At 44.8% G+C, this 13,329-nt stretch overlaps 1 protein-coding gene across 2 annotated transcripts in view; it reads right to left on the bottom strand.

Moving 5' to 3' along the window:
- The window catches only part of MND1 (meiotic nuclear divisions 1), a 98,783-nt gene that overhangs the window by 68,639 nt on the left and 16,815 nt on the right, over positions 1-13,329 (bottom strand). For both annotated transcript variants that reach the window (XM_040331962.1, XM_040331958.1), the window contains one exon: positions 5,513-5,570. In XM_040331962.1, the coding sequence (XP_040187896.1) occupies positions 5,513-5,570 (58 nt within the window). The remainder of the gene's footprint in view (positions 1-5,512; positions 5,571-13,329) is intronic.

The following is a 13,329-nucleotide window of genomic DNA, read 5'->3' as shown; positions in this document are numbered from 1 at the left end:
AATCTCACCTCAATGTGGCCATTGCAATCTCACCTCAATGTGGCCATTGCAATCTCACCTCACTGTGGCCATTGCAATCTCACCTCACTGTGGCCATTGCAATCTCACCTCACTGTGGCCATTGCAATCTCACCTCAATGTGGCCATTGCAATCTCACCTCAATGTGGCCATTGCAATCTCACCTCAATGTGGCCATTGCAATCTCACCTCACTGTGGCCATTGCAATCTCACCTCAATGTGGCCATTGCAATCTCACCTCAATGTGGCCATTGCAATCTCACCTCAATGTGGCCATTGCAATCTCACCTCAATGTGGCCATTGCAATCTCACCTCAATGTGGCCATTGCAGCCTTGCCGATCATCAGAGTCAGACGGCAGGCGGCGATTGTGGAAAAGTCGCGCCTCCTCCTCGTTCTGTTTATCTGAGTATGGTGCACTGCAGAGTCAGACGGCGGGCAGCCATTCTTGAACAGTCGGGCCTCCTCCTCGTTCAGTTTCGTGATAGGCGGAACGCACATTTTTTTTTCCCCAGCAGACACTGTGTATAGTGTTCCGCCCATCACGGATATTCTTTCATCCTCGGACAAGACAAGCCGAGGGGGGCATTTTCAGCCTAAAAAAAAAGGGGGGGGCTGAAAATCTCGGCTTATACTCGAGTACATACGGAGGTTTAACATTTATTCAAATATCAGTTTTAAGATTTTCATTATTAATGATATTGTTACTAAATAAACTTGTCATTTTTTCACTGCCACTGAGGGACTCATTTTCACCCATTGTGCGCTGACCATCGTTTTCACACCGTACTACTCTGTACCACTCTGGGGGACTGATCAGAGATTTTTTTTTTTTTTTTAAATAAAAGATCATTGTAATAGCAAAGTACAGTTAAATACATGGTACAGGTTGCTGTGATAGGCTCACAGCTATCACATGGTACGTGGGCCTATCACAGCATTGGCGCCACAGCCGTTAAGTATATATTTATTCATAGCATCTTTGTTGACATTGTGATCACATGATCACTGGGCCCAAGTCCGGCGGACACAGCAGTCACTGGGTAGGGATGCTCCTAAACCCAGTGCAGGCATATGACATCCAGGTATGTGATTGTGCCGGCAGGTACTGTGGCAGATCGGCAAATGGTTCAAATAAATGCATGTATTTAAACAAAATTCTACTATGGTATTCATGGTATAATTGCTTTAGCAAACATACATTTTAGAAAATTGGCTAAATTCTTGGAGTACAGCTTTAAAAACACCCTAATCTCAAGAGCGTTCTTTAACCATAAAAAGCATAAGCAATGCAATTTGCCCTTTTTTAACAGGTTTAATAAATGGATACTATAGAAAATGTGAAGAATGATGTCTGGTGCTGTTCTCTGCTATATAAAAAGGAAAGTGGACATTTCAAATCCATATTAAGGAGATATTACCATTTACTGTTGATGATCCAGGAATGGTAGTCAAGTTTATTGCATTTTAAGGTATTATTAGTGATATAATGCAGCACTGTCTTTTGAACTACTTGTGCTTTCATACAGGCGGGTGTTATTCTGTAATTGCCCTTGTGTTATGGTTAAGTAATGCATATGCTGTACTTCTTGCTGCATGAGTATTGTGCCATATGATATGTTTGCTATGTTTTTCAATAAACTTTCTTTTGATAAAAGAAACCATAACACATTACCATTAACACTTATGAATGACAGAACACTAGAGGCATCCACCATTATTCATAAAAATTTAAGCCGACAATCCAAGCCAGCAGCTAGTATTGTAGTCTCTCTCAGTCAACTAAGCCCAGACCTGTCTGCATGCCATTCCAGGTAGAAAGACTACAGAACTAGCTTCTAGCTTGTGTTGTGGGCTAACATTTTTGTAAAAAGACAACACAGCATGCAGTAATTCACAACATAAGCCAACAACTAGTACTGTAGTCTTTTTCCCTGGAATAGCAGGTGGGCAGGTCTTGGATTAGAAGAAACTGGGGGTAGAACAAAAGAAGCACAGAGCTGCAGATGTTATGCCCATCCCCACTGTCTGTGCTGTCCATCATTGTGCCCTCAACTATGTGTGCCTATCAGCAGTGGTGGCTGGTGGTAATTTTTTTGGGAGGGGTGGCAAACAGTGCACCTGCAGCCACAACCAACCCCCCAGTCCGGTCGGTCAGGTCCTGAGCGCTTACACCAGCCCTCAAAATTTCCACTCGCCTACTAGCATTTGGCGAGTGGATTTAAGCGGGGGGCGAGTGATGACAGGGCTGCATGACCAATCTCCCTCCAATCTGTGCCTACACTTAGAGTCCCGATGAGATTGGCGGCCGAAGAGGAAAGGTGCATGCTCGGGAAAAGTAGTCTGGTGAGCCACGCACAGGCAGAGCAGTACACAGGTGCTCTACTTACAATTCTCATTAAGCCATGGGACCTAACAGTATGACCTCTCTGAGCCTGCCCCCCTCCCCCGGGCCCCGACCAATGTAGCTGGAGAGCAGAAGGTAATGAGTGAGGTGGAGGATTGCAAAAATTACCACTCTGGTGCAGCGCTCACTGAAAGTTGCCCTGACATGAGAGCGGCAGCCTTCTAGTTTGTGCAGTTTCCTTCTCCTTGTGCTCTATGTAAGTGTCCAACAGTTTAGCCTGAGCACTGTGAGCAGACTGGTCTCAATGTGTGCCGTGCGCTGTGCTATGGTGTCAATGGCTGTGCAGTTTTGTGGATCTCAGCGCTGGATTGTATTCCCTCCCGCTGTGCTGCAGCTCCTCTCCTCTCCTCTGCCAGCCTGAATAAAAGGGGGAAGTGGGGACATGCAAGCGTGGAGCCGCACACACAGGCTCCTGATGATGAGATGAATGGGAGAGAGAGAGAGAGGATGGATGGGGGTTGCAGAGGAGACAGCAAGAGAATGGGGAAGAGACACAGTTCTAGTGCCCTTTCCCTCTGGTCTGCCCCCAGTGCCCTGTCCCTCTGATCTGCCCCCAGTGTCCTGTCCCTCTGGTCTGCCCCCAGTGCCCTGTCCCTCTGGTCTGCCCCCAGTGCCCTGTCCCTCTGGTCTGCCCCCAGTGCCCTGTCCCTCTGGTCTGCCCCCAGTGCCCTGTCCCTCTGGTCTGCCCCCAGTGCCCTGTCCCATTTTGTTAAAGTTGTTGTTGGTAATATTTAATTTTGTAACTTGATTCTGCATAAAACATTGTCATTCCATGAGATAATCTACGAGGGCATGTTTAGGGGTGCAATTAGGCGCAGGGCAGTGTATAAATTAGGTGGGGCAACTGGTGGCGAGTAACTCTTGAGGCCTGGCTAGTAGCTCAGGACTTGAAATTTTGAGCCCTGGCTTACACCATCACTTGTCCTCTAATCAGTTGCTTCAAACCCCCCCCCCCCCCCCCACATTGGAATTCATGCTTCCGGCATCCTTCATGGGGGCCGGACGCATTGGATAGGGGGGGGTGCAACTAATGGACGGGCTACCCCTGCCTGTCAGTCACCTATTCATCTTTTTGCTAGCAGCGTGGTCAGACAGCAGTGGGGGAAGTGGGGCATGCTAGATCAGCAACCAAGTCACAGAACAGAAAGGGACAAAAAACGCCACATGCACTGGGCCCCCTGGAGGATACCAGAAGAATTAAAAAAATAGTTATATTTCTTTAAGGGCCCATTTATAATGTTGTGTTTTAAAGCTAAGATGTAAGGGTCCAACATCCCCATATTAAAAATAGTGCATGTTCCATCTCAAAGGCTGCATTTAAGCATATTAAAAAATTATAAAAATAAACAAAAAACATGTTTTTCTGTCTTTTAGCGGATTGGAAGGCCCATAGAACTGAAAGTGGTATTGCACCTACCTGCAAACATTTTTTAAATTGCAGCTTATGATTTCTTATATAAAAAGGAAAATAGTGCGCTTACCAAAAAAAACAACAAATAGTGAACAAGCTGCTAACTCAAAAATGTTATACTAACATAAAATCTTATACAAAAATGTGGAGTAGCGCTAAAAAACTGAAGGCCTTCAGATGATGGAAGGCTATGTGAAAGTCCAATGTCAATCAAAAATGTGTTACACAAATAAGTGAAAAAACAAAAAGTGAAAATCATATCTCTGCTAAAGAGTAGGAGTGTCTGTGGTTGTATATGGAAGTGATCACAACCCAACCTATGCGGCTGCTCTGCTAAACAGGACCTGCCGATTCTTCCGTTCTACCATTGGCTGAGACGTCCCATTACTGCCTATTGTTTACATCCCCTCTGCTCTGACTGATCCTGATGGATCATATGCTCTGGTAAGGGTCAGCGTGTGTACCGGTGGTGGTTTCTTGTGTTCACACTGTCTGTTGCCAGTCACTGGGGGATTCACTTATGTGTTGTTTTCACACGGATTCACACTATATGAGTTTTTTTTCCCGTCTGGTTGCTTTATTGGTGGATTTGTGACCCCTGGAGGGATCGTCTCAACAGACAAGTTCTACTACAACATACCCAGGGATTTCTGCTTGACTAGGTCCGTTAGGATCTTCCTTTTCGGTAAGGGTCAGCAAGTTGCATTTTCCATTTGGAGCCAGATTTTTCTCCTCTGTTTCACATTGGGGTGTCACACTCTAAATTTGATGCACATTTGGACTATTAATCATTTGTTTTTTCACTTATTTGTGCAACACATTTTTGATTGACATTGGACTTTCACATAGCCTTCCATCATCTGAAGGCCTTCAGTTTTTTAGCGCTACTCCACATTTTTGTATATGATTTCTTATATGCGATGATTGCATTCATTTTCTTTTTTAGGCTTTCTTCTATTTTCATCTGTTGATCTGACAAGTGAGTGTGTTGCTTTTCAAAAGAACAAGCTATCCTGCAGAATTGATCAGTTAAAAGGAATGGGACAAACCATTTAACACTGGTAGGGGTGCTTACAATGATAATCTTTTATTTATTCATGCAAAACCTTTACCCCAAAGGGAAAAAAAAACTGCTGTAACTGATTAGACTGACAGTGCTGCTGTCCAAAGATGTCACATTTGCTCCTTCATCCAGAGTGGGGGCACTCTAATTAATGATATGCTACCTGCTAGATCACCAGGTGAAAAAAGCCTAAAAAAGAAAAATGAATGCAGCCACCACATCTAATGATTGGCAAGCTGCAATAAATTACATTTTTGGTTTTGGGTTTGGGTTTATTACCACTTTAATGGCAGCACAGAAAAGCACATATACCATGTGTTATGTGTTAGTAACAAATATTGTGTCAATGGCTGTTAACCATATCCACTTCAGATTCAAATGCGCCAATGTGTCAAAATCTACATCAATGCACGTTTACACATGAGAACAAATCTGCCCAACACTACAAAAAAACACATCTTAATGCACATGCCTAGATCTAAAAAAACAAAAACAAAAAAAAACACAAGTATTTTCCCAACCCTTCAAGTATAATTTTCTAGAAACCTAAAACCTTTGTTGATGTCTTACAAACTGCTCACATTACAATACTAAAGAAAAACTTAACTTACTAATGCCTTTCTCTTTTGGGGCAATTTTCTCCAGGTCCTTCAGTTGGAACACATCTTTCTATTAGCAAAACAGAACATTGTTTTTAATGATTAGACAGCAGCCTCATCCACCCAGCTTACAAATAAGATAACATGCAGAGAGAGAAAAAAAAAACACACACACACAAAAACAAAAAAGGAAATTTAAACACATATTTAAAACACAAGGCAAATGTAAAATCAACATGTGCACCTTCATGTTTTTGTGTGGAGCGTTGCAGCATGGGTTTTTATGGCAAAGCACACCTCCATTAAATCACATAACAGGTGTAAAATGTGTTATTGCTTTACACAAACATGCACACACTTGAATGAACACATAGGGGAAACAATATGCTCATTAGACATGCTAGCTCTGCTTTTTTGTATCCTCTAATCCAGTGGTCATCAACCCTGTCCTCAGGGCCCACTAACAGGCCAGGTTTTATGTATTATCTTGGGGAGATGCAGACTAGAATACTGCAATCACTGAGCAACAAATGGTATCACCTGTGATGTATTTCAGTTATCTTGCAAACCTGGCCTGTTAGTGGGCCCTGAGGACAGGGTTGCTGACCACTGCATCTGCCTGCCTTTAAATAAAACAGTCTGCTTATTTAAATAAATCTATAATGACATAACACCCACAATACTACTGGTAGGCAAAAACCCTATGTGACCTTATACAGTATCTCATAAAAGTGAGTACACCCCTCACATTTTTGTAAATATCTTATCACTTGACAAGTGTAATATATAGTTACAGTACAGCGCTCAAAAGAAGTTGAAAAAAGGATCCAATGTGAATAGATCTTAAATGTAGCTGGTGACTACTGAGAGTTGAGTCTCACAATATCAGATTATAGTGAAAAACCAGTATATGTGACACAAAAAAACATGAGTGATAAAAATTGAAAAACGAAAAAAAGAAGAGTCCCACTACATTAATTAAATAGAAAAACATGAAAAATCCATCCCTATGGCATAAACCAGTCCTTATAAGGTTAATCCAAGCGATCATCCAAAAGATAGGTAGAAAGATAGAGCGAACTTCACCCACCAGGAAGGCACCCAGAAGTGGTAATGTAGTCTCCTTACCCTATCAATGTGACCACTATTACAGTGGTCTCAGCAAACGCGGGGATTTTTGGTCTCCCTCCGGACCCTCTATGGAATGTCTGAGGCGGTCTCCGTTATCTGGAGCAAAAGCGTGAATGTAGCTGTAGAATCAAAGTGTCACTACTCAGCATTGTGCTTCAAATGACCACTCTGATGGACTGGGCACAATCTTCTCTGCCCAGAGCGTCTGCTATCAAAGCTCTGGATGTCTACTTCCTCATATGCTATGTTTTTGTGTTCGCTGCCTTGGTGGAGTATGCATTTGCTCACTTTAATGCGGACTTGCTCTCATGTGTTCATCTTAGCCCAAGATGAACAGTGTCCAAAAGAAAAAAGGCTTGAGGTGATTTAATAGGTATCACTTACATTAGATATAAAATCAGGGGGAGAAATGTCATCTTAAATGCATTACACCTCCCAAACCACGTAAGGGTTTGCCAAAAGTGAAAATGTGATTGCTTTTTAGATAGTAATGGACAAAAATGTATCTCATATAATGAGGCAGTATCCAGGGTCAATTTAACCCCCAGGTATTTATATAAAGACTGAACCCATTTAACCCCTTAACGCCCGCCGCACGACTATTTACGTCCGCACAATGGCACGGACAGGCAGAAGGACGTATATATACGTCCTTGCCTTTCCACGGGTCGGAGGTCCGATCGGGACCCCCCCCCCCCCCCCCCCCCCGCTGCGTGCGGATTCCCTCGGGGAGCGATCCGGGACGACGGCGCGGCTATTCGTTTATAGTCGCTCCGTCGCGATAGCTCCCCGGAGCTGAAGAACGGGGAGAGCCATATGTAAACACGGCTTCCCCGTGCTTCACTGTGGTCCCAAAAATGTGTCAAAATTGTCCGAAGTGTCCGCCATAATGTCGCAGTCACGAAAAAAATCGCTGATCGCCGCCATTAGTAGTAAAAAAATTTTTTTATAAAAATGCAATAAAAATATCCCCTATTTTGTAAACGCTATAAATTTTGCGCAAACCAATCGATAAACGCTTATTGCGATTTTTTTTACCAAAAATAGGTAGAAGAATACGTATCGGCCTAAACTGAGGAAATTTTTTTTTATATATATATATATATATATATATATATATATATATATATATATATATATATATATGTTTTTGGGAGATATTTATTACAGCAAAAAGTAAAAAAATATTGCATTTTTTTCAAAATTGTCGCTCTATTTTTGTTTTTAGCGCAAAAAATAAAAACCGCAGAGGTGATCAAATACCACCAAAAGAAAGCTCTATTTGTGGGGAAAAAAGGACGTCAATTTTGTTTGGGAGCCACGTCGCACGAGCGCGCAATTGTCTGTTAAAGCGACGCAGTGCCGAATTGTAAAAACGCCTTTGGGCATTTAGCAGCATATTGGTCCGGGGCTTAAGTGGTTAAACCGGTAAACACCTTAGCTTAGCAATACACTCCATAGGGAGAAGAATACTCATTGCTTCACATTTAGCATCATTTATAGAAAAATTTGAAAGATCCTCATACTAAGCAAAACATTGGAGTAGACGTGGTAACGAAACCTCTGGGTCAGTAAGAAAGAATAAGAGGTCATACGCAGCAATTTTATGTTCCATGCTTAAGACCTGTAGTCCACTGATCGAGGAGTCTGATCTAACTTTACAGAGAAAATTAACCAACACAGCCCAGTGTATAATACCTGAATCCAGGACTGCATTTGTTCCCCCAGGACAATATGTCTAAGGGTGGATCTTAAGAATTGCCAATCCACGAGGGGGCGTGGTCTGCCAGCGCTGGTGATGGCTGCTTAGGCTCTGTGCTCGTCGGCCAGGGAGAGCAACGGAGCGAATTGAGCCCACCTAACCCAGCCATCCGCACCCATCCGGGGTCCTACCACATCGGGGAAGCACCGACCATGTCCAGGAAAAGGATGACGGAACGCCACCCTCAGAAACTGACGGCTTTCTTCCTGAAGCCGAGCCAGGTCAGTCAGCCACAAAATGGCGCCGGCGGGATCGCGGCGCTCGAGGCCTACTCGGACCTCCCAGCTGAAAGCCCCGACTCACAGACTCACCTAAACTCTGCATCACCTCCCGCACTAAAGACTGGGGATAATCCTGTCACAGGCAGCCCGGCGAAAGCGCGGATGCGCATAGGCCCAGGTCCGCGGCGCTCCCCCCCCGCAAATTGAGCCCCCGGCTTATGGACACCTTCCATCCAACCAGGCCTTGAAATCCTCCATGGCCTCGTTTCCTACTACAGGACAACCAGTGATGGACACCACACTAAAAGACATGCTGCTATCCCTCCAGACCTCCCTTATGACAGACCTGTCCTCTATTTTCACTAAAATCACTGCTGACATGCATGTCATGGACGATAGAGTGTCACATCTTGAGAGCAGCATGGAGGATTGTACAGCCACAGTAAATGATCTTGTGGACTCCTATGATGACTTGCAAAAAGAGCAGACATGGGTGAGGGCCAAGCTGGCCGATTTGGAAGATCGGTCAAGGAGAAATAATTTAAAGCTGAGGGGGGTCCCAGAAACTGTTCTACCGGCTGATCTCTCTAACTATGCAAGGGAGCTTATGCATATGATCCTCCCGGATGCTTCCCCCAGAGATCTTATAATAGACCGAATCCACAGGATAGCGAAACCCTCACACCTAGCAGCCACAGTCCCCAGGGACACTTTGATGAGGGTCCACTGTTTCCACGTAAAGGAGAGGCTCCTATCGGCCGCAAGAAACGGTCCGCCATTGCAAGCCCCTTTTGAGGGAGTACTGCTATTCCCTGACCTTTCTAAGTACACTCTTCAGCTCAGAAGACAACTGAACCCGATCACCAAAGGTCTAGCTAACCACAAGATCCCATATAAATGGCGATACCCGGCTACTCTGCTCGTGTCCAGGAATGGCGCCAGTCATGCGATCCAAGACCTACAAAAGGGCCTACGCCTACTCCACTCCTGGGGCATCCTCTTGGAACCACCGTTAACACAAACAACCCCGAAGGAACAACGACATCCTCGCCCAACACGTCGCGAGCCTGAAACTCATGAAGAGGAACCGGAACAAATGTCTTGAATCCCCATGGGCCTCTATATCTACATTTCAGAGTCTCTCCCTGGCTCTCAGCTTTCTCCTGTTTTTTTTTTTGTGTTTGTTACAGCTGACGACTAACTTTCGTATCCCCTCTCCAGTGGTTTAGTTGAAACTCTCATTCCTCTACTCCATAGTAGCTCCGTAGGTGGGCACACCACCGCTAGTTCACTCTATTTGAACTCCAGTTTTTCTTGCTTAATCAGTTCTGTTACTAACTGTGTTACCTCTACAGCTACTACAACACATGTGCAGGGACCTGCACTACGGAGATCTACACTTGAAGGTGACCTCCACATCGTTCTGTGGTAAAACCGACCGGACCAACTCAGACTCTTCCCAGAACTGTAAGTGACTTCCCTTCTCACTGTGCACCCACAGCTGACCCCAATGGCGATCAAGGTCTTGTCCCTCAACGCTAATGGGTTGAACCACCCGGCAAAAAGACATTCCTTATGGAAGACAGCGGTAGATCTGAAATGTGATACTCTGTGTCCAAGAAACACATTTTATCTCTACTGGGGCACCTGCTTGCACCAATAGACATTTCCCTCATACGTTTTCGGCCTCCTTTACCTCCAAAAAAAGAGGGGTGTTTATAGCTATTAGAGATTCTGTGAAATTTCTTCTGAAACATGTTGAACTAGACCCTGATGGCAGGTACATTGTACTTGTATGTAATGTGAATGGCAACGATTACACTCTGGTTAACATATACGCCCCCAACGTCAAACAGATCAAGTTCCTTCGCAAAGTAATGAGAATTACACTCCCGCTTAAACAAGGGCGCCTTATCATATGTGGAGACTTTAATTTAGTACCGGAAATCCTCCTGGATTCCACCACAGCCTCTAAACGCAGAGACTCTCCTCTCAAAAAATTTATCACCTCGCATGATCTGTTTGACGTCTGGCGGTGCTACCATGGCTCTGAGCGTGACTACACGTACTTTTCTCCCCTCCACAAAACATATTCACGCATTGACCTGTTTCTTACTGACAAGTGGCTTCTGCAGTCGGTCAGCGCATCTGCGATCCACACCACGACCTGGTCGGACCATGCCCCCATAACTATCAACATTTCTGACTCACAGCAAGTAAGACCTACCTATGTCTGGAGAGCAAACAACTATGTTTTGCAACACCCTTCCTTTTCTCCGGAAATCTCTGGCCACTTAAAAGAATACTTTGACACTAACTCGGGCTCTGTGCCCGATCCAGGCGTGGTGTGGAACGCGCATAAGGCATTCGTCAGGGGCATACTGATTAAACTAAGCTCAGTCCATAAAAAGAATAGAACGTTAAGAATAGATGCTCTGATATCACAAATAGACTCCTTAGAACGACTCAACAAAGCCAGCCCAGACCCGAACACCTCCGCGCGTCTATTGTCCCTGAGACAGGAACTTAGACTCCTTTTACTGCAGTCCTTTGAACGTTCCCAAAGGAAACTAAAGGCGTCCTATTATTACACATCCAATAAAGCGGGTAAAGTCCTAGCACAACGTATTAAAGGGAGGAGGTTAAAAAATAAAATTGACCACATCTTTCATCCGCATACGAAGAAACAACTTACAAACCCGCAAGCAATCGCCGATGCATTCAGCGCTTACTACGGGGACCTGTATAACCTGCACACTGACCCAGACACGCACCAGCCTACAACTACCGAAATAAACGACTTCCTTAGCCACATTAAACTCCCGTCCCTTACCTCAGATCAGTTGTCCAAACTAAATGATCCCTTTACCATCGCAGAAATTGTAGCTACCATCAAATCATTGCCTTCGGGCAAATCCCCTGGCCCTGACGGCCTTACAGGGGAGTATTATAAACAATATGCTCACCAACTAGCGCCAGCACTGACCAAGCTATTCAACGCCGCGGCCAATACCTCAAACTTCCCAGCAGAATCCCTACAAGCTCTCGTTGTAACCTTACCCAAACCGGGGAAGGATCCGACGACGCCCCAAAATTTCCGTCCAATCTCACTTCTTAACCTAGACCTTAAGATCTATGCGAAAACGATAGCCACGAGACTTCTACATATCATGCCTCTATTGATCCACAGGGATCAATCGGGTTTCACCACCGGGAGACAGGCATCCGATGCCACGAGACGGGTTATAGACATACTACACCATGCTGAGACTAGTGGAACGCCTTCTCTGCTCCTAGCCTTGGATGCAGAGAAGGCGTTCGACAGGATCCACTGGGGCTACCTCAGGGAAGTCCTCCAGAAATTTGGCTTTCAAGGTCAAATACTTAATGCCTTACTTGCACTGTACACATCCCCGTCAGCACGAGTGTTCTCGGCGGACATGATTTCCCAGCCATTTACCATATCGAATGGTACTAGACAGGGATGCCCCCTATCCCCGCTGATTTTTAATCTGCTCATTGAGCCACTCGCGGAACACATAAGACGAAACCCAAAGATTACTGGATTCAACATAGGACCTATTTCCCACAAGATTAGTCTATTTGCAGACGACGTCATCCTGATGCTGACCAACCCGTCTTCATCGCTGAAGGAGGCGCAAAACACCCTCCAGTGGTTCAGTAGAGTATCCTACTACAAAGTTAACGCCAACAAATCATTTATACTTGACTTAGGGCTAGACGCCACCACAAGAAACCTCCTGCAAACACAATTTCCCTACACATGGGCGGATCACGAAATATCCTATCTTGGGGTTCAATTGACGAGATCCACCAAACAACTATTCAAGAGTAATTTCAAGCCCCTTCTAGTTACACTCCAAACTGAAACTCAAAAACTGGCAAAACACGAACTCTCCTGGTTAGGGAGACTGGCTGCGTTTAAAATGATACACCTCCCCCAGATACTGTACTTGTTTCGGACACTCCCCATACCCATCCCATCGTCCTACTTCCACTCCCTTCAAACTATCTTGAATAAACTACTGTGGCAAGGCAAAACACCAAGGTGCGCTAAACAGCTACTCACCAAACACAAAATAGCAGGTGGAGCAGGGTCCATCGACTTTAAAGAATACTATTGGGCAGCAATACTTGCCCAACTTAAAGATTGGTTTCTTCCTCGCCCCCTTACACTTTGGGGACAGTTGGAATCCACGGCGGTCAAGCACCACACACTAAGTAATTGGATTCTAGGGGTCCCATGCGGATCGCTAGTTTCTGACTCACTTCCCCCCACGATGAAAGCTTCGGCTTCGGCCTGGAACTTTCTGGTCCAACAGGGTGAAATACATACACATCAGTTTCAACCTCCTCTCCCACTAACAGTTCTAGAAAATTGCACAGAAAACCTCAGGCTGTCTCATTGGACGTCTTCTGGTATTCACCACATACAAGACATCTTTTCCAACACCTCTCTGCTCACGTTCCCTCAAATACAAGAAAAATTTAACCTTAGACCCGCGGAACTCTTCACATATCTTAGGGTTAAACATTGTCTCTCCCAGATGCCCAAGCCATGCTATTCCATTCCTCCTAAAATTTGGTCATTTTTGAATGACGCAATATCCAAACAGAAAGGAATTTCCGTTTTCTATGATATGTTCCGCCAAAAACAAGTGTTTACCAAGGCTAAGCCTCACGACCAGTGGGAC

Source organism: Rana temporaria, chromosome 1 (assembly GCF_905171775.1).
Source record: "Rana temporaria chromosome 1, aRanTem1.1, whole genome shotgun sequence".
NCBI classification, from domain to species: Eukaryota; Metazoa; Chordata; class Amphibia; order Anura; family Ranidae; genus Rana; species Rana temporaria.
This window is presented reverse-complemented; position numbering and strand designations above follow the sequence as displayed.